Source organism: Amphiura filiformis, chromosome 6, assembly GCF_039555335.1.
Source record: "Amphiura filiformis chromosome 6, Afil_fr2py, whole genome shotgun sequence".
NCBI lineage: Eukaryota > Metazoa > Echinodermata > Ophiuroidea > Amphilepidida > Amphiuridae > Amphiura > Amphiura filiformis.
The window spans coordinates 72,611,039-72,633,735 of record NC_092633.1 but is presented as its reverse complement, the minus strand read 5'-3'; the positions used below and the strand labels follow the sequence as shown (position 1 = coordinate 72,633,735).

General features: G+C 36.7%; 1 protein-coding gene across 1 annotated transcript in view; it reads right to left on the bottom strand.

Moving 5' to 3' along the window:
• LOC140155990 (uncharacterized) overlaps positions 1-22,697 on the bottom strand; it is a 188,152-nt gene that overhangs the window by 61,888 nt on the left and 103,567 nt on the right. Inside the window, 5 exon segments of the mRNA XM_072179045.1 lie at positions 145-2,033; positions 6,056-6,183; positions 8,826-8,972; positions 12,871-12,986; positions 14,492-14,578. Coding sequence (XP_072035146.1) covers positions 145-2,033; positions 6,056-6,183; positions 8,826-8,972; positions 12,871-12,986; positions 14,492-14,578 — 2,367 coding nt within the window.

Here is a 22,697-nt window from a genome sequence, read left to right as displayed (position 1 = left end):
CACCACGCACTACAGATGCACCACCTTTGATCGCAATGTCTCACACAAAGATGATGTCTCCAGGAAGCCAATTGGACTATTATAGCATCAATACCAAACAAATAAAGCTACAGTAACAATACTAATATTCTCAAAAAAGCTTACTTGTCAGGCAGTATTTGAATCTGTTCTGGTCGGCCATTCTTTGTTGGGGACCTGATTGGTGATCCAGTTGGTGATCCAGTAGGTGACCTCAGTGACCTTATTGGTGACCTTTTTGGTGACATCATCATCGGTGGAGTGACAGGCGGAGATGGTGTAGTCATGGGTGGCAATTTTGTTGTTGGCGATGTGACAGGTGGAGATTTTGTTATTGGCGATGACACGGGTGGGGTTCTTGTTGTTGGTGATGTCACTGGTGGGGTTCTTGATGTTGGGGATGTCACAGGAGATGATTCTGACAGTGATCTTTCTCGTAAATTTGGGGGCTTTGTACCTGACGGTAACTGGAACGCTCTAGCGCGATGTGCCACTGGTATCGGCAGAGATGGTTGTAGATCAATTGTCACATCGGGTGTTTCTTCCTCTGAGTCAATTTCCTTGTCAAGTTTAAGTTTTTCCTTTTGTTCTTCTTCTATTTCTTTTTCTAGTTTTTCTGCTCTAGCTTTCATCATTGCTATCAAATCACTGTCTTTTTTGGATAAAGCATCTTTCTTGATATCTTCTGGTTCAGGAGATTTTGCTCTTACTTGGTCTACATCTGGTGACAGTTGCACTGAAATGATCTCGATACTATCAGCTCTTTCTTTGGGTTTCTCTATTGATGAGGTTTTCAATCCATCTGATTCATCCTTGTTATCAGTTCTGTCAGATATAACCTCTTCTACATCAAGTACTTTTGCTGGTGCTTGTTCTTCTACTGCTACGATACTTGGTAAAATGTCTGCTTCAACAGGTTCTGTTTTCTGGACACTAACTACTACTTTTTTGGGTTCTTCTTCAGAGCTAGTTTTATCATCTGCCTTTGACGTTTGAGTTGGAGTAACAGTTGAAAGGGGAGTTGTTTCTGTTGTCTGAGATGCTTTTAATCTTCGCTCAGCTTCCTTTGACATTCTCATCTTTGGTTGTCTCTTAGGGGATGCTGTTACTTTTGATGATACAAAAGATGTTTTCTTTTCAGATGATTTTGATGGTTCATTTTGATCTGCTTCTGGTGTGGGAGTTCTTCTTGGTTTTGACAGTTCTAATAATCTTGCTGATGGTTCCTTATATACTTTATGCTTGGGAGAACCTGTTGGACTTGCCCTAGAGTCCAGTGAGTCTTTTGAATTTGCACGTGCAGCATGTTTGGTAGGGGAACGTCTACCTTCACTAGCAGCAGAGGAGTTGCTTTCTGTAGAGTTGCTTCTTACATGAGACTGTTTTAAAACTTGTGGGATTTCAGGCCTCTGAGTCAGTGACTTCGTTTCCTCACGTCGTTGCGATCTCAAACTTCTTGTTCTTTCCGCAGCAATTTTGGTTGGAGAATTAGGTCTCCTTACATCTTTTGTAGGTGAAGAAGGCCTTCTTGCATCTTTAGCAGATGTAGAAGACCTCCTTGCATCTTTAGTAGGAGAGCTAGGTCGCCTGGAATCTTTGATAGGAGATCCTGGTCTCTTTGAAGAATCATTTAAAGCTTTGGTGGGTGATATTGGCCTCTGTGAAGCATGTTGTTTGGTAGGAGAACTGGGGCGTTTTTCAGAGGAAGAATCCACCTTTTCCTCTCTTCTTCTTGATCTTCTCTTTTCACGTTCATCTGCAATATGCACATCTTGTGTTACAACTTTCTTCACTGGTTCCACTTTAGCTGTTGGCTTGGAACTTCTTTGTCCCCTTCGTTCTTCTGCTTTAACAGATGTGTTAAGTCCCATGCCGTTGACTTGCTTGGTGATTTCTTCCGGTATAACAGAAATTGGAGGCGGTGGTTGTCCTATAATCTGTTTTGCATGTGCAGTTGTTTCTTTGGGTGGAAATACTTCATCTCGAGGAGATTCATTGGTAGGTGACTTAGTGCCCTGGGAAAAGAATAAAAATAAATATATAAATATTATATATTTGTATACTGTTTGTATACATCCTGCATACAATTAAAAAAAAAAGCAAGCTAGATATGTGACTGCATATAGGACAATAAAGGAAAAGTTGTTTACAAGTTTACCATTCAAACCCTTATGTTCTTTATTGTTTAAATACTCCATGCATTCAACTGTAACTTGGTTTCTTTTGTCATATTTTGATGGCAGTTACACCAATCTTTCTCTAGTTCTTTATCATAATGTGATAATCTGAAAATGTTTCATGACATTGTTTGATCAGGTCACACATGGTTTTGCAATACTTGTTAAGCAATTCAGATAAGCATTGTCTATAAATATTATTCTTAAACAGTTGTTTTTTGTCAATTTCATTGGTTCTTGCCTGTGTTATATGAGAAGTAGTAGCTAACATGGCATGCACACAGTGATCTCTCACATCAGTGCAGTGTGAAATGGTTTTTTGGGAGGGGGGTAAAACGTTGATTACATTTCTCCTGTGCTCTTAAAAACATTGATTTTATTTTATATTTTTACCTACTTTCTGTTTCCAGTTTGTTTACAAACAGAAAGGGTCAGCTATGAAAAAAACAAGTCATATTTATAAGGCTTCACCATTCTTTGGTTTGTTCCCTTTAAAAGCATTAATTTTTTTAAATCAATATTTCCCAAGCACAGCCAATGATTGCATAGTTATAATAGGTTGACATGATCACATCCTCTGTGCATTCCACACATGGTATTTTTGTAAGGTGAATTTGAATATGACTGAATCAGGTGCCAATTTAATTTTCACTTGATTGTATTAATTGAATCAACCTGTGGCAGGCAAGGTTGTATCAGGATAGGGTTAACATCTAGATATCTGTGACACACAATTTCCTTTAACTGACAGATATGTTTAATCTATCAATTATAAAGGAGACTAATAATAATAAGCATAATTGGGTCACTTTTAATGGCTGTACAAATGCTATGGCATATCTGCCATGTTAGATTTTCACTCTGAGACCAAAATAGTATAACACCAGCACTTTTGGTGAAGACTAAAATTGAATAACAACTGGAATGACAATATACAAGGACTACAGATGTGTGCACATGTAGCACTTAAGGCCAGAGTAATGGAAGACACATTCGTTCACGCCCGAATTTGAGATTTCTTGATATTTATCAACACTAAGATGTATTCTTTCACTTGAAACTGATAAAATACAACTTGCTAATATTTACTTGTATTTTTGATTGATTTGTTTCACTCTTTTCAACTCTAAAAGTCACATGGCTCAAGACAGCTTAGTAAATTGGCGGAAATAATGAGTCAGAAATGTGCGAATGCGAAATATTTTTATTACGCTGCGATTCGCTTAGCGTGACGCTGGCGCAATTCTGCGCAGATGTCCAACGCAGTCTAGGGCGATTCGGTTTGTTGTTCACGCCAGCAAATGCGGTGTAAACAAAACAAAAATTTGCAGTCAAAATGCCACTTGGATTTTTTTATTATTTTGAATTTTAGCGCACTGAAAGCAGACATTATAGATTTATTGGTGCAAAAGATGCATATTTAGACCATGCACCAGATACAGATTTTACAAGCGTGAAAGGCTTACCGCTTTAAAATATAAGGACGTTTTGTGCATAATTTTGACATTTTTTACTAAAATGTCGATTTCTCAGAGTTCACTTTTAACAATATTGCACGATTTTTGTGACAAGATAACTCGAAAAATATGCAAGCAAAAGGTAAACTTTTTGCACTATCGTTTAGAGTACATCAAAGTCTAGGGAAGGTTTTCTCATTTTTTCAAAATATTTGTTTTAAACAAAAATATACACCATTATGTTCAATTTTTAGCTTAATAGAGTGACAAAATTGCTTTTTTCACATGTTTTTTTCAATATTTCAAAAAAAGAAACAAATTTCAAAAAAATAAAAAAACATTCCCTAAGTTCATGTCTCTTCTTCATGAAAAGCTACCTGAATTTTTTTTTTACTCCGAACGGATTTCTCACAAAAGTTCTCACAAAAAAATTGGGGTAAAAAAGTGAATTTTTGTGATTTTTTCAAAAACTCAAGATTTTTGAACAAATCTGACGTCACCATGGGATTCCTTGACTCATTTCCTTTCCAAAAATGTGTAGTTTTATATACTTTTGACATACAATTCAGAAATCATGATGCTCGAAAAGGTCAATGTTCTCTCCCATTACACTGGCCTTAACATGGTTGTCACATTACAGAACATGTGTTTCACAACTTCAGTGAATAGATTCATCAGGTTTGTACATCAAATCAAATTAGTAATTTTGCTTGTCAAAACCAGTAAGTTTTTACTTACTAATATTTCGTCCATCTCGTCGGAGGACTTCATCAGATGTGAGCATCTGATCCACTTTCCCGGGAAACTGGCTTCCGGTTTTGAGTAGTCTTACTTCCAGTCTTCAAAGAATTTTCAAAAAGCACAAAGTCGACACCGCTATGAAACCACATCAAACCCTCAAAAAAATCCTGGTCCACCCCAAAGACAAAAGAGATAAGCTGAAAACAGGCAATTGCATTTACGAGATCGGCTGCCAAAATTGCGATCTCAGTTATGTTGGCGTAGACGCCTCGCCTGTTTGGGATTAGGCTCATGGAACACCAAGCGGAAGTCAAGAAAGCCAACGAGAAAAAGTTCACACGGTCAGAACGTAGGGCATCCGAGCAAGAGCAAACAAAGTCGGCCATATCCGACCATGTCGCAAGGGCAAATCATGTCGTCAATTGGGAGGATTCCAAGATACTTGGCAAAGAACATGTCAGAAAGTCTAGAGAAGTACGAGAAGCGATGGAGATCAGAAAGAGGGGGACAAAGACCATGAACAGAGAGGAGGGCACTTATTTCCTAAGTCACGATTTGACCCACTTTTGAAGACTGGAAGTAAGACTACTCAAAACCGGAAGCCAGTTTCCCGAAAGTGGATCAGATGCTCACATCTGATGAAGTCCTCCGACGAGATGGACGAAATATTAGTAAGTAAAAACTTACTGGTTTTGACAAGCAAAATTACTAATTTGATGTGTTTCACAAATTGTTTCATCCAATCCCCTGCCGTTTATAACAAATCTCTGCCCTGCTTGTAAGAGTGAAAAACTTTTTTAAGTTTTACTTCTAACTTATACTTGATTTTAACATTCTGGTAAACACCTAAACCTAAATATTTTTAACTCTTGAATAAACACATGAATATATTTAGATTCTAAACACATACTCTCTTAATGTAAAAGAGTGAAAAACTCACTTGCCAAAAGAGTGAGGAGAGTGAAAATCATTCAAGAGAGTGAAAATCACTCATAAAAGAGTGAAAATCACTTCTAAAAGAGTGCATATCACTCTAAAAGAGTGTAAATCACTCCTATAAGAGTGGTTTATAAGAGTGGAAACCACTCTTCCAGTAATGTCCCTTATATCATACCTTGAAAGAGTAGTTTCCACTCTTTTAGTGATTTTCACTCTTTTGGGTGATTTTCATTCTTCTCACTCAGTGGATATTGTCTCTCACTCATGCTATTTGGATCCACTCTTGGTCTTGTTACGTGTGTGGATGAAGGGGATCAGCTTTATAATGTAAGTATACATCTACAAGGCTTCATTGATCTAATACAGGGGTCTCCACTGTATTTGCTTGCGAGCCATGGAGGGCCAAATGCATTTTGAAGATTTGTGCTTGAGGGCCAAATACACCTTGTTTTGTTATTTTCTCTGTACATTTCAGAGCTCCTCAAGGGCCATCCAACATTGGTCCATGGGCTGGATCTGGGCCGCAGGCTGCCTATCAATACCCTAAAACATGATAACAAATACACATTAGAATGCCGGGGTTGCACATGAGCACAGTCGCCTACGCACTGAACAAGTGCTAATAAATATGTGCATGGATTCTTAAGTGAATTTTTAAGATGATAATATTTCCACAAATCATTTCTGAAGCCCTACCTTAATAATTCTTTGGTTTGCACCTACCTGTAACTTATGTGCCTCTTTTAGCTCCTCTGCTGATACAGTAACATTCATACGCCGACTACGCCGATTCCTTCTGTGAGGCTGGTCTGATGTATCCCCACTCTCTGAGCCTTCACTGGATCTCGATTCTGTGATGGTGAACATACAACAAAAAGTTACAGCAAAGAAATCTTGATCTACCATACCATGTTATGTTAGTATTTTTCCATACAAACTATTGAGTTTCAGCTTTTTTTAAAATTCTTGTTCTGGTTAACACCTATCCAACTGTCCCAAAGTTGATATAAATCTGTCCTACCATGGTAAAACACAGCATTTGCTGTGCTAGTTAATGGCAGATACAATCCTTTATATTGGAAGCATACTGACTCAAAATACCTCATTCCCAGATAAAAATACAGTATCTACTATGTCTCTTCCTTGTAGATACTGCCATTTGACTGTAGCAGCACATTAATTGAAAAACACTTGTGTCGTAAGCAGCAGCTTCTGTTTTGTATACTATTTACAGAAAGTGGAGTTTTACTTCAGAGAGCAGATATATCGAATACCAACCTTATCTGTGCGTCTGAAATAACAAGTAGCAATATTACCAATCCTATCAAATCCGATTATAACAAATGTACTGCTCTACGTATGTATTGCTTGCGCTATGTACAAACTGCTCTATGTATGTATTTCTTACATGAATACAACATTACGCTTTAATCGCAATGTGCATTGACGTAACTCGTACACTGACCTCACACATACAGTAGTGGTCATTGGTTAGTCACTGGTCACTGACTTGACCAATGTTTATCAACTTTTGTTGATTGTGAAATGGTGTAGATTCTACAGCAGGAAGAGGCTAGTAATCTGCGCACCTGTTACATTTGTGATACTGACCCACTTCCTGATAAATGACTTCATACTAAGCTCTAATTATCCTTTTGGATTAATCAATTAAAAGAAACCAATTATCATCACTAAAGGTGTCAGCTAATCACTCATATCAATAAAACTTAATAAGTTATTACTTAATTCTGCTCTCTTACGAGCCAATCACTCAAACCAATAAACCCTAATAAAGTGATTCCTGTAACTTTGCTCTTACATGGATGCGAACCAGAACCAGAACCAGAACCAGAACCAGAACCAGAACCAGCTCTCCCTTCCCTTCCTCAAATCATAGTGCAATAAAGTAATTCCATTAATTTTGCTCTTACAGAAAATCACTGAAATCAATCAATTATAATAAATTAATTCCCTTAACTTAGCCCTTACAAATCAATCACTGAAATCAATAAACCACTATAAACTAATTCCATACCTGTTTAAATTTCTACACAAGCTTATTTTAAACTTTCATTAAAATTCATTATGACAGAAAGGGAACAAATTTCAGATATTATGAGTTTGTCAATGCTATTCAGCCAGATCATTGTCTGTAATGCTCAATACACCAAAAAAACAGTGACAACGTAAAGAAAGCAGCAAGTTTTTAAAAAGCCCCTACCGGACCTCTGCTCACTTTTTGAAACAATTACAATCAAACATCTTGCCATGATATCACAACATACCAATGGATGCTTAAAATTATGATATCCTTCATTTATAACATAAATTGTTTGATAAAACATTGAAATAAAAATCAGATGGTGCATGGTATTGAAATGGGGCCACAAAATCAAAAGTCTGGATCTGACACTCTAACCACTGTGACTGTGCCACAGTTAACTGTGATAGATTGTGTGAAAGTGCATTAATATGAATGGATGAGCAGTCGTCCGGAAAGAATAAAAGAATTATGAAAAACCTGATTTTGGGGGAAATGGGGTTCAGAATTTGTATACAGAGTATCTCAGAATATGCTAGGTTATATTTGAAAGTAAAACTGAAAAAATAGTGTGAAACCAATCTGTAGTTATAGCTCTAGCAGCCATGAAAAATTCTGGATATAGTAATTATTTTCCACTAATTTTAGCTATGAAATACCGGGTGACATGAAACGAGAATGTTTGTTTATTGGTAAGGGATGATTGACTGTAGCATTGGTGTCACTTTCGGAACTAATGAGTTTTTGAAATACTAAACTTGGGACAGTAAATAACATTTAGCATGGTTTTAGATATATATTGTGAATATATAATGAAAATACCATGGAACAAACGAACTCAAGTACTTTAATGTTGCGTGTAAATTTAGTCTTGTGAAAGATCTGCTTAGTCTTCTTTATCAGTCGTTTATTTTTAAAACTTGCTGGTCACAGCTACCTACTTAGACACATGACAAAAGAAGGGATCATGGACTACTCTCTAAGTACCTAAGATTAAAAAGTTAAATTATACGATTGCAATGAGGACAAATCCAAGCATAGATTAAAAATTCTTAATGTAATAATAGATTAAAAATGAGCTACTCCGAATAAGATAACCATTTTTTAATCTCGTAGATTAAAATTGAAATCCGTCAGATTGAATTTTTAATCGTAATTTGGATTAGTCTTGAATTACTATCTATTTTAATCCAAGATTATTCTATGCTAAGATTAAAAAGTCAAAAAAAGTGAATTTTAATCTATAAGATTAAACAATGGTATTCTAATTTATATTAGTTCAATTTTAATAATCTATCAGCATTAAGAATTTTTAATTTTAATCTAGGCTTGGATTTGTCCCTCATCACCATCAAATGGATAAACTTAGGAATTTCTAAGAGAGTAGTCGTGATCCCTTCTTCTCTCTTGTGTCTAAGTGGCAAATATAGAGTCACACAAATATGATCATACTTCTTCTCTCAGGCATGGTAGCTTTGGTCTTGGTTACATCGTCTTCTTTCTTCTCTCGTCTTTCCACTGAAGCTGTACTGGTGCTACTTGTTCTTGAGGATCTTCTTTTTTGATCCGAGGTTGGTGTCCTGTCAAAACTTTCTGGAGCTGCATATAAAAATTGAAAGAGATAACAAATGAACATTGTAATTACATTATTTAAACTAATTAAAAAAGTTACATACATTTGCTACAAACAATCATGCAATCAAACAAACGATATACATGTAAACACTACATACGCACATACACAAATAGTGACTATCATTAGTGAACATGTGATTCAACAACATCTGCCAATATATCTGCCAACTTATTTGACACCAATCTGTTCATAAAAGGTTCAAGCTGTAGCAGCAGTTGAATGTGAAAGATATGAAAGCTTACCAAACTGAAAACAAGAAATGTATGTATCCATATAAGATATCTCCCTGACCATCTCAAAGAGTATCCAAAAATGTCTATCCAAAAATTATATTCCACAAGGAAGAAAATGCTTCTCCGATTGTTATAAAAACAAAATGACCCAATCAATACGTACTACAAGTATCCTGTACATACATGCTTCAGAAATATGCGGCAGTACGTCACAAGATATGACAACTGGTTCTATCCAAGTAGATGATGTCACATTTCTTATCTTGTCTGTAATATTATTCCTGCTGCTCCTACTTGTCTGTTCGCACACCATAGGTAGGCCTATCCGAGGTTGTTTTAATTAATACTTTTTAATTAATGCAGCAATGATTCATATCGCATTAGGCTACTGTAATTGTAAACTTAAACAAGTTTCTGGGAAAGATATTTTTGTTATGATTGGATGGATGGATATAGCAGATTACATCCTACCAGACAAAGAGGCTCACATCCACCAGTCATCCTGTTGGAAAATAATTCATTTCCCTCTTTTTGCCTTGAACCATATAATTGAGTGATAATACTAGACTACATAAAGGGGTACATTTGTATTAACAGTGCCACAAAAATATAAATATATAAATAAATATATAAAAATTGAATGAAAGAGTGACAGGAAATTTAAGTGACTAGGCCCATTGCTATGGTTTCCAAGTTTTATTACTTACAGTTATTTAAAACAGTCTACAGAGTTCACACAATTAACAGAGATTAATACAGATTAGTTTAATGGCTGCTTATCAAATAACAAACAAACAAATAAACCAAAAACACAACAAATATACATGACATAAAAACAAACAAACAAACAAAACAAATTAACACAATATTAAAAAGCTGTAAACAGTATACCCTGATCATCATCACATGGTTACCATGGCAATGGTCATTGTATTTACATCCTATGACCCTGCCATATTCAATTTCAAACCTTAGACTCCAATCACATGAAGCGTTTATAGAAAACTTTCTCCTATCATAAGTGAGGTTTGGGACACAAAAGTGCCCAAATTACAGGATAGTATGCTATCAGCTAACTGGGTCCCCAGTGGGCTAACTGCTTTGCAAGCAACCTTAACTAGAATTATGCAGTTCATAATTAAGGTAGCCCCCACACAAAGGTGTGTAAATAACAAAGGTGTGTAAATAACAAAGGTTTGTAAATACAAATAATATGCAATATGCAAATAAGCCCATTAATATTCATAAATATGCAAATAACATGAAACAAAACTATACAACACATCAGGCCACCATATACTATCACAACACCAAGTTAGAAGTTGATCGGTTATTGTGTTTAAGCTGTAAAGTGGATTTATGAAAATGTTGAAATGTGTGTTTTGCCCCATCCTCCTAGCCACCCTAGTGATTGCTATACTTTGTGTTAAACTTGTAAAAGTGAAAATTTTTCATTTTTTGTATATCCTCCAGGTACGTCATTCTATACCGATTCACGATTTTATGAGTCTTACCTATGTATATTACTCAAATGCTACTGGATGCAAGATTTTGAAATGAAAACCTATCTTTCCCCCTTGTTTGTTGCTAGGTGTGCCACATTACCTCATCTGTGACTATCAAACTTTTCACATTTATTACATGTTATCCCTTTGCAAATCATTCACACATATTAGCCATTCCCTAACTCAGAGCACTGATCATTTAAGGTGACTGCTTCATGGGTAATTAGTGTTTGATATGGGTATGCCCTCCATTGAGAGCTCCAAGTTCCTGAACCAAAAGGGAAGTAATGGTCTGATTGGCCGATTGAATCAGGTCACATCATAGACATAGAGAAGGAGAATCTAGACTCCATGTATTATTGGTGCTGTCAGTTATGGGGGAATAGCCGAGATTATTTGGACCCTTGCCGAAAGCACTCAGGAAGAAAACAAAAACAATTATGCATCAAAACTAATGAAAAATGTGCGCTTACGTAAGGTATATTGCTGATAGCGATCGATAGGCGAAAGTGATACATGCTGGGAAGGAAAAGGACTCAAATTTGCGATCTCAGGTGACAAATTCTATAGCTTTTGAGCCCTTTTCATTCCCAGCATGCATCACATTTGCCCATCGAACTCGATCAGCAATATACCTTATTGCTCCTTAGATGCAATAAGTTTCAAATTACGCATTGAGTCTCGTACAAAAGCAGCAGTTAGTTCCCAATGCATTTCTGGCAACACATGAATAGAGACTACCTCAAAATAACCCACCATGTCCGAATATAGAGGACTTGTATGAAAAAAGAATGTACATGTGCTACCATCAAATATAATTCACCCAATCAATTTCTGGTTATTTGAACTCATATTCCATCACAAAGTGGTCATGCATCCAATACAGTATGTCAAGTAAGCGCAACACGGTACATGATTGGTGTGAACAATCATACCACGCCACGCTACACACTCATCAAACGCGCTGTCGCCATGTGAAGCAAAACCATGTAGCCTATTTTATGTCCTGCTTATGGCATGCCTGCATCAGCAAGTTATGTAACTGTGAAAAGCTGATTTACCCAATGTGTTTAAAATACAAGAAGTCAGACCATAATTGGCCCTTTTGGTAAATCCCATAAGCCTTTGCGAGTGCACCTGAGAACTCATCATTTAATGACATCACGCCTATCTGCGCCGATATGCACATAGTTTATCGAACATCGTTACTGCGCATTGCAAGTTGACATGACGTCAAATGATGAGTTCTCAGGTGTACTCGCAAGGTCTTATGGGATTTACCGAAAAGGTCAATTAAGTTACATTAACTTGAAATTCACCATGTTGGATTGTCATGTATGAGGATCAAAATAGTCTACCTCTGGCTTCTCAGAAAGAACAATTATTACAATTTTGTGCATGCAGCCTTAGTTTGTTGTCGGCAAAAGCATTTAACACATATAATCAAGCCTTGAAATAAGCAGGCGCTGAGAGCAAATTTGCCTTTGTAAAACCACTAATTGCTCCTGGTCTTTGTAAAATTCACATGAACCAGGAGCAATGTTCTAAACACATTGCTCCTTGTTCCAATTTTGCACTTGATGCAGTAGTACTGGAATGCAGTATTGTATATGCAGAAAATGGTTTACTATTTGAAAATTGCCCCTGTTTCTTCAGAAATTGCTCCTGGTTCTTGTAAAATCCCAGTGAACCAGGTATAAAAACAAATTGCTCCTGGTTCCAGTCCACTTATTTCAAGGCTTGGATAGAATGAAACTAAAACTAGGCATAAGCAAGAGGTAGACTATTTTCCCCTGCACATTTAAACAGTGTAGTCCACACACTTGGTTTAATTGATTGGGATTAGCTTAACCCTAACCCGCCTGAGTACTACAAAATACTACTTGATATATGCGCTGTTCGTGCGTGCATCCCACGTGGTGTGATGACGCAATCGCCCTAAGTGATATATAGGCACAGTTTCGCTGGCCAGCGAAGCCCAAGACCCATGGCAAAGTGTCGCCGACCCCGTGCTTGGCATGCGAGGGGTCTTGGGTTCGAATCCACCCAGAGCAAACAACTTCTTTCTTTCTTTTCTCTCTTTATTCCTTCCTTCTTTCCCCTCCCGTCACCAAAAATCCTACCTGTTTTCCTGTCTGGACTGAACACCTCCTTCTCACTTTCACTTCCATATCGGGCACGGTGCTTAGCGATGATTCTATCCGCATCATCTCGTGCTTCTGATTCAGACCGACGCAACCTAACATTACGGAATTAAAAATCAAGATTAATTGTTACAAATAAGAATTTTAAGGCGCTGTCTTGCCAATTACTATAAAGAACATGAACAATTGCTTGCTTGTTTACTTTCTCTAAAATTGTATTGTTGTTTTTTAATTTTGTTAACATGATATAGATCTACAGTCTAAGGAAAAAATGGTCAATGACATGATTTGTATTTGTGAAGTGACCACAGTAATGAGAACTAACATGATGTGTAATTTAAGACAATGGCCATGAAAAGTAAAAAGAACAGGTGAGACAAGAAGATTTTAATGCCCAATGAAAACCAATAGAAGTGATAAGACCTCAAATTGACCCTTGAGGTATACCACAATATGAAACAATGAGAAAATAACAAGTATATGTGTTGTTTTTCCTGATGTAACATCAAAGAAAAAATAGGCCATTATGTGTGTCGGCTTTCCACAATCCATGAAAAATTGATGGAAAGAAATTAATGGAACACAGGCAACAATGAATTGAACAAAATATCAGCTGAAATGATAAGATTTTCCCATGATGACTTTCTGATTTGGCAACACCAAATCTCATCAAACGTACAGCAAACTGCATTAGCATTGCCAAATAGCAGGCTCAGTTAGCAGCCTAAATCTATGCGTTGATGCAGTTGGTCTGCTAATTAATACCTTATTAGCAACATTGCAAACATCAAAATATCATGGTTATTCTAAAGCAACATCTAAAATGGCTGTTGGCAGTTTTTAGCATGGCTGTTGGCAGTTTTTGGCATGGCTGTTGGCAGTTTTGGCTTTAAATAAACCTCAACTCTGACAGCAAATTTTATACCAATTGTCTATTCTGAATATAGCTGCCATAGTACTCTTGGTGTTTGGTCCTGATTTGAAAACACATGATCCCAAAATAAGAGATCAAATGGTGGCAATATCAAAATTCACATGCATACCGATAGCAAGGGCAGGGGCAATTTCTCCCTCCGACCCAAGATACCAGTACACCTCGCAGTATACATCTTACTTTAGGCACATTTAACACTAATATACCTCCTTTTGGGCAAAATGATTTTACAGTTGAAATTTTCCATAGCCTCATGCATGTGCATGTTCTTAAAGAAAGTCATTTTGTGAGCAGAATAACTTTTTTGCTTGCCCCCTTCAGCAATTTTACTCAATTATCTCGATACCATACACACATATATAGTATTCCCCACAAGTAAGCAGTATAAACACATAATCATATAAACAGAGTCTTTACACCTAATGACATGATTATAAAGTAGAACACAGATTAATAATGTAAAATCAAAGTTAACAATGAAGAACAAATCTGGACAAAAAATGCAACATCAATAACACAAACAATGCAAATTAAAATTAAATGCAAAAGTTATGATTAATCAACTAAAATAACCACACAGTGAACACATTCAACAGACAAACACAGAATTAGTTGCAGCGGTATAAATATGGTTTTTTTGCCGTCGACATATAACAACTGATCTACCTTTCACGTCGTGCTGCCCGTGAAGCTTCCAGGTTTGCGATAAGTAGCTGAGTTTCTTCAGATATAACACTATCCTTACGTGCAAGTCTAGTATACAACAAACAGAAGAATGCAAAAGGGAGTGGGTGTGCCAAGGAGGGGGAGGAAGGAAAAGGAGGAAAAGGATAAAAAGGAATGGGTACAATGTCAAAACACAACAAAACTACACTGTCATATACCAATATCTACAACAGTCGGCCATTCTTAAATAAACTGCAAGATCAGGAGTTATGCATTCCGGTGTGTAAGTATTAATGCTAAAAATACATTCATACGTGTGTTATGGTAATATTAACATAAAAAATCATGCAGGCAGGGCTCATCCATATACTGCAATACATACAGAACAGCATTCCAGGTTAACATTTCACTCACTAAATAGTCATTGCTTTAGGTAGTGTATTTCTTCGGTGGTTTAACAGGCAAAAGTTGATTGAGGGCTTTGTCATATGATTGATGGCACATGTGTGATATGTCAAAGAATTTAATTTCATCAGGTATATTCAGAAAATCTGATTTGATTTTATGTCAGTTTAACTAGTAATCAACCATATTATCTATTTAGACAGCAAATGTACACAACTATTCCAGCAAGTGACTAAAGCACAATCATGTACATAGTATATGCTATGCAATCCATTCCCTGAAAACCTACAATATATTGGCATAGCCCGGGCCAGGGGGGCAGAGTGCCCCCCCCCAAAAAATAATTCAGGGACAAAATGGAGACGAAAATCTGGCTTTGCCCCCTCACACCAAAATTCTTACTATGTCACTGTAAATCCCATAATCCTTTGCATTGTTATAGCAGTAACAATGCTCGCTGACGATGTGCGCCTTGTTGTGATGCATGTATGGGTCCAAACCAAAAAGCTTATGGGATTTACCGAAAAGAGGAATTGAGCATGCACACCTTTTATCAAAAATTTCATTCTAACTTGATATTTCCTGGACATATGTATTTGGAAAACACACATAAACTAAACTATATAAACCACTGAATTTTAGTCCTGTTTGCACCATAACTCTTTACCATGACAACTGGTGACAAAGTTTCACAATTAACCTGACAATCTGTATTCAACCTTTCAGAAACATTAATATTATAAAAATGTCACTTAATCATCACTTACCATCCAATGAGCTCCTAAGCACTAGTGTTGTCACTGATTCATCAGAAATTTATGATTAAAATTGACGGTTTCATAATAATATTCCTCCCAGTTTTGGTAAAATAAGTATTTGCAAAGTTAAGGAATGCTTGACTGATTCTGATCAAAGTGCAGCTAATTCTGGGGCAAGTATTTTTCAGTCACCATGTGGGTGTATTTGACAAAAAGAAAACTCGTGTTAGTAATATTTTGGCTTTTGTGAAATTCAATTCACTAAGTCATCCAACATGTCCAACTTCCTAATGGAAGGTATTATGTTGCCTTTTTTCATTGTGAAAATATTATATCTGTAAAAATGTGTCCTTAAATTATTCTAAAGTGGTTCAGGTCTGGGTCATCTACGAACTTTTAACTGAATTCCTAATGCTTATTGAACTGAGAAAGGCAGCATTCATACAATGACTTTAGATAAAGTTGGCTTTATTATTGAATTAAACTTTGGTTACTATGTGCTGCTGGAAATGATCCATTTTATGAGTAAATATACATACATTTTGTGTAAATGTACATTAATTCTCTTGTCCTCTGACAGAATTATGGTTCCCAACCTTTTCATATCATTTTGTTAAACTTAACACAAGTCAAAACTAATGTCAATTTGTACAGCTGTTGTTATAGTAACAAGGTTGACTGTGAACAATCATTTCATCAGGCTTTTGATAGCTCAGCGGCAAAAAGACATATCTCCAATAGCTGCCTTGTGTATGATCACCTGTGATTTGCTTGAGTTCACTCATGCATAGTGCATCCATACAGTCATGCACTTGCTAGGGGATACACTAGCATTGAGTGAACTCATGCATGAAACCGGCAGGCAATGATACACACAGCAGCAATGGTGATATATCAATGTGCCACTCTCTGAGTTATCCCTTTCATACTTTGTTTGTTTTCTATGTAACCAAGTACAAAATTTGTCATTTGTATTGATCATTTTGTTTTTCATTAGTTTGTTGTCTTTGTTGTTGTGGTTGTTGTTTTTGTTTGTTTCCTTGAGGGTTTCTACAATCTACCGATATCTTGTCAAATTCTATGTAATATCAGTTTGATATGTTATGGTAGTTATGAGAATCAAATTAAGTAAATATAAGAAGCAAATAAGAAAAGATATGAAGCAAATAAAGAATGTGAAAACAAAAACTGTTAAATGATCACCAATTGCTGCCACAAATTATGAACAATAATAATATTCTTCACTTTATAGGAAGCAAAACCACTAACATCATAAGCCTGTCACCAGACAAATATGTCACCAAAATTCCTGAAAAAGGAGCCAAGTTGATAAAATACCAGAAAACTGAGATATCAAAATCACACTGATAAAAATCATGTGAAGGCTATCACAATCAAAATGCCTTTGATGGGAAAGCATGGTAGGAAACCAGATATAACTCTGAGTCAGCTGGTAGGAGCTATATTTTAACTAAAAAACTGCCAAGTACTAATACATTGATCCCATACCATTCCTCTTACACATTCCTCTTAGTGTGTCTGCTTTATTTGTCTTGATATTTGAGTACAAACACAGCTAGGTCATGCTCCCCTCCGACCCACCTTAGCTACATCACCAAGTCCATTCCTCTTGTGTGTCCACTTTATTTGTCTCAATATTTGAGTGCAAACACTGCTAGGTCATGCACCCCTCGACCCTCCAACCCACCTTAACAACCATAGGTGTAGATCCCGGGGGGATGGAGGGGATAATATTTGCCAGGGGGGATGGTCCATACAATCATCCCCCCACAATGGTGACACCTGAATATGGGTTTCTGAGCAAATTAACCTCACATTTGCCCATTTTAGCTCCAAAAATGCATTTTTTCGCACACTTCATGAGCATTTATTTCACTTTTGCACCATATCACATCAGTTTAGCTTCAAAATAGCACGGGCAGCTAAAGCTGCCCTCGCAAAGTAAACCATGCAGACGACGCGGATGCATCATTGTTAATCGGTGATGAACAACGGTGAAACATGATTGAATCCCTAATTCAATGCCATGCCAGTTGTGATGTAACAGGGAATGTCATAGTGTACAGCAAAATGATTGCTTGGTGATTCTTAATTAATTAATTGAGACACTTTATTAAATTATAATTATGGTCATGGGAAATAAAAACAATAAGATTTTAAGAGTTGAAATGTAGAGCAAGGCCTTGTAACCTCCAAACATTTGAATTCTGTCAAACCCTGAAGGGCTATGCAGCAAGTTCAGCAACCAGGACAGGTTATTGTTAACTGACAGCTACTGACAAATGAAAAACATTTACCGTGATCACTGGTGTCATCAACACTGCCCTCTATAATTCAAAATGTATATTGCTTCTCCAGAGTGATAGTGGGATGACACTAGAACTACTTTCGGGCTCTGTTGCTATTAGTATACTATCCTGAGAGGTTGCGTCACCTGACACGCTCGATTGAATGCCTCACTAAGTCCGTGAGGGCCACAGACTGCGGCTAGATGACACAAGAGGCTGTAATTTACCAAATGAGGTTGAAATTTACTAAATGAGATTGTAATTTACCAAATGAATTATTTACTACTTGAGGTTTTAATTTACCAAATGAGGTTGTAATTTACCAAAGGAGGTTGTAAGTTTCCAAATGAGGCTGTAATTTACCAAATGAGGCTGAAACTTACAAAATGAAGCTGTAATTTTGAAGCTGAAAATTTACCAAATGAGGTTGTATTTACCAAATGAGGCTGTAATTTACCAAATGAGGTACTTCATCAAATGAGACTGGAACTTACTAAATGAGGCTGTAATTACCAAATGAGGCTGTAATTTACCAAATGAGGGTGTAATTTACCAAATGAGGGTGTAATTTACCAAATGAGGGTATGATTTATCAAATGAGGTTGTATTTTACCAAATGAATAGGTTCATGATATTAATCATCCTTTCACATTCTGTACATAAGTTCACCTTTATATAGGACCTATCTTTGCTATGCACCAGTTCCGAACAGCTATTATGTTTCAACTTGTGCCTTCTTGTGAGGGCAGGATTCCTAAAATAACTTTTTTGACCCATGATAATCCTTCCTTCTTTAAAATTAGCACTATAATAGGAAGTGGATGTTGGCATACTGCTGCGATATTAAACGGTTGGCTGTCTTATGCACACTTGATTCCATGGGTAAACTACCAATATGATATCATGTAACAATGCCAAAGATAACAGGAAATTCCTGAATGTATTCTGCCCACTTTTGACACTATAATTCTGTTTAGGTTCAAGCATAGACCCCAAATGGTCTATGGTTCAAGCATAGATGCTGAGTGGTACAAATATGGATACAGTGCTGCTGTTTTGATCCTGTAATTCGTACTTTAATTCACCTGCATGAATGCAATATCCCTGACTCTCCGTCACATTCTTTTGCATTATTGTAATGATGACAAGACCATATAGCTAACTTTACAGAAAATAGTCCATCACATAGCAGCATTCAGGGACACATCTCTGTGAGCACCAGACCCTATTCAGCCTAGATAAACCATTGCAACCAAGATAAGCTCACTGAGTTTGTATGGGTATCTAGGACAAGAAACAGTAAGGTTCAGTCCAGCAAAATTCAAGCAACCAAAATGGTTCCACTGAGAACAAACTTATAACATCAGTATATCACCACACACCAAATTGCAATACCACGACTGTTTAGTAAAATCAATGCACGAATGCATGAAAAATATGTTGCTTAAAACTGTTGCATAAAGGTTAAAAATAAGGCCCAAACCAATATTAATACAGATAAACAACACAACACAACAGAGAATATATCCCAAAATTGCACTCAACTATCATCACCTCCAATTAATTCATTGCAAATATGCAACTATAAAAAATCATTATAACCATCCCTACCCTGTCTTCACACCAAGGGAAGTGGGCAGGTTCCAACTACCATAGATATGCACAGTTACCACAGATTTTAACATCTGGACTGTACTCTTCCATGACTATTCCAAAATTTCAAGCAAAGTGAAAACAATATAAGTGGAGATAACAAAGCAAGTGGGATCTCTCAAGATGTAAGGTTGCTTAAAAGTGTAGAAAATTTGGAATCTTCTTGCTTTCAAGAAACATTTCTAACACTTTCTAAAATTCATGTTTTCTTTACTTATCAGAATTTCCAAATCACAATTCCTTAAAGAATAACACAGCTATAACAAAGCTGTGATAACACTGATCCCCACAAGAAGCCATTTCCTATAAGAATGATGATATAAAAGCTACCCAAAGGTGAGGTGTAAATCAGAAAACTCTCATAATTTGAGCATGTTTCTAACAAGACACTCTGCAATTGGTATCACTCCATAGTTGTCAGGCAGTACCAAATCAGCCTGCCCCTCTGTATTTGCACACTGTACCAGAAAGACTGAAATATTTTGTGAGTAATTGTGACCCACAATTAGATAGTGAAAGAAATCACTGCACTTCCAATACAATGCCAGGTGTCACGCTACATGATTCATCTCATTTTTTTTTTTTTTCATATGAGGTAGTTACCGGGTGTCAGGAAGCCATTTTGTATCACAACAAAAGTTTATCATACTGTTTCTACTGAACAACTTGTATAACTTCATACTTAACTGGATTACTGGGTAACCCTTCCTACTAAAAAACACAGTTAGCCACTTTCCATCACACCAAAAAGTCACTGAGCAATAGGTATTACTCCAAACCAAACTAGATTACCGGTTAATAAGTTTCACAGTAGAAACACACAGTTAATAAACTGTTTTAAGAAGTATGAAATGACTGACTGAAGAGAATAAGTTTACAACAGAGAATGGTTACACAACACAACTGATGAAGGTGATCTATCAGAATGGCTGTCTTTCTAACAATACGTATGATCTACATGAGATGAACACATCAAACCAAATATTTATACAACAAGTTTTTGAATATGATCTATATTTTGAATAAGACATTGATTTTTGAAAAGCGGTATGATTACATTAAGTAGCAAAGTTGTACTTACATGTACTGTGTACATTGTGGCAAGGGATATTCAACACTATATAGGGCTATTCCAGTTGAAATCCATACACCCCATATGGAAGACAAGACTTTAAAACCTCCCACACAGGGAGTGTGAATTTCAAATGGGGTTACCTGAATGGGTGACTCCATTTGAAATCTGCACCCTCAATGTGAGAGATTAAGGTCATGTCTTCCACAGGGGTGTATGACTTTCAACTGGAATATCGCATTACATGTTACAGCTATTGACAAAGTCTGCTCATCTTGATGCTGGATATTTTCCATCACCAAGTTGCCAGTTGGTTTATCGCCTGTGGGATTTTCTTAATCAGTGTTTCAGAAAACTGTAAAGTTAATATTGTCCTTCATCTTAGTTCATGGTGATGCCCCAGGCTACCCATTTATTAAAAATGCTGGACAAAACAGGCTATATAGAAATAATCAGATGAGGTGGACCACCAAGATGAAGGAAAATATCAACTTTATCATATTTTAGTTGAGATTTTACAACAGAGATCAACATTCCCCTTGTGATAAACCAACAGGCTGGCGGGTGCTGGAAAACCATCTAGTGTCAGGAAGAGAAGCTGTTATTATCAGTCACACCCAAAGATATACCGGTACTCAAAGATTACAGACTCAAAATTGCACCAAACATAACACTATGGCAAAATCTGTCATCTTGGTCTGTCGCTCATTCAGGCATTTTAATCTACCTCTGGCATCCACCAGCAAGGGCCTGGAATCAAACAATAGTTTACATCTTGAGAGCGTTCTGCGTATGCAGCCCTTTACGCACGTTTCTGGCACCACTTGTTACATGCAGAATACAAACAACCTCACAATTTGAATGGAAGTTTGTCAGGTGCATAGCGAAATAATACAGAGGCACTTGTACATTTAAAGTGGTCTCCATGAGCGACAAATAAAAATGGCAGAGTCGGCACTCTTTGAATATACCTCATTGGTCATATCACATTCAACAACTCTTCCTATACCTTTGTACAGGTTTCAACCGTTGTTAATCCGTGATGAACCCACACTTTTACTGTAGCGTGATACTGTGAACGCCGAAAGAGACTACGCGTTCGCGAGAGCGCGTAAAATTCGTCATGCCTGGAACCTTTGTGTGTATGCAAGCTTACAATTTGAATTCAGTATTTTACAGGTAGCGGTTAAACATTGCCGTTTTATTCTGTAGTTTTATTGCTGATATCAACAGAGAAATCATCGAAGTTATTGAAAGGCTGAGTGGCAATGATTAACTGACATTCCTCGTAAAATAATCGTGAATTATACGATCACCGATACGATCTTTAGCTTCTTTTCGTTGTTGAAAGGATTCAATCATGTTTCACCGTTGTTCATCACCGATTAACAACTTCGCGTCAGCGCGTCTGCGTGGTTTACTTCGCTCGGGCAGCTAAAGCTGCCCTCGCTAAGTAAACCACTCCGACGACGCTGACGCATCGTTGTTAATCGGTGATGAACAGCGGTGAAACATGATTGAATCCCTAATTTAGTATTGAAAAAATGCAACAGCACTTGTCAAAACGTACACAGTAGCACAATATATGACCGTCCTACTTGATGTTAACAAATTTCAATAAATCTATTGAACCTTGGTATTTTTACAACTATTGAATAAGCTTAATATTTTGATTTATTTTGCTACAGAGAACTCTGGTTATCCTTCAGTTCTATATTTTTGTATTATTTAAATTTCAAATTTGTATTTCAACAATCACAATGACAGAATAAGCCTGATGATTTTTTCCGAAGTAACAATACATACTATAATGTATCCCTGTTGGGAAAAAACACAATGCAATAAATTTCATACTTGTCATAATGCTGATAACTCAAAACTCATGCAAACTAACAAGGCTGACAATATTTGACAAGAAACATACCAACATTCACAGACAAATTGCTGAGTTGATATCACTTGATCAATAGTCCAAATGTGCAGCTATTGCATCTGGGCTATTCCATTTG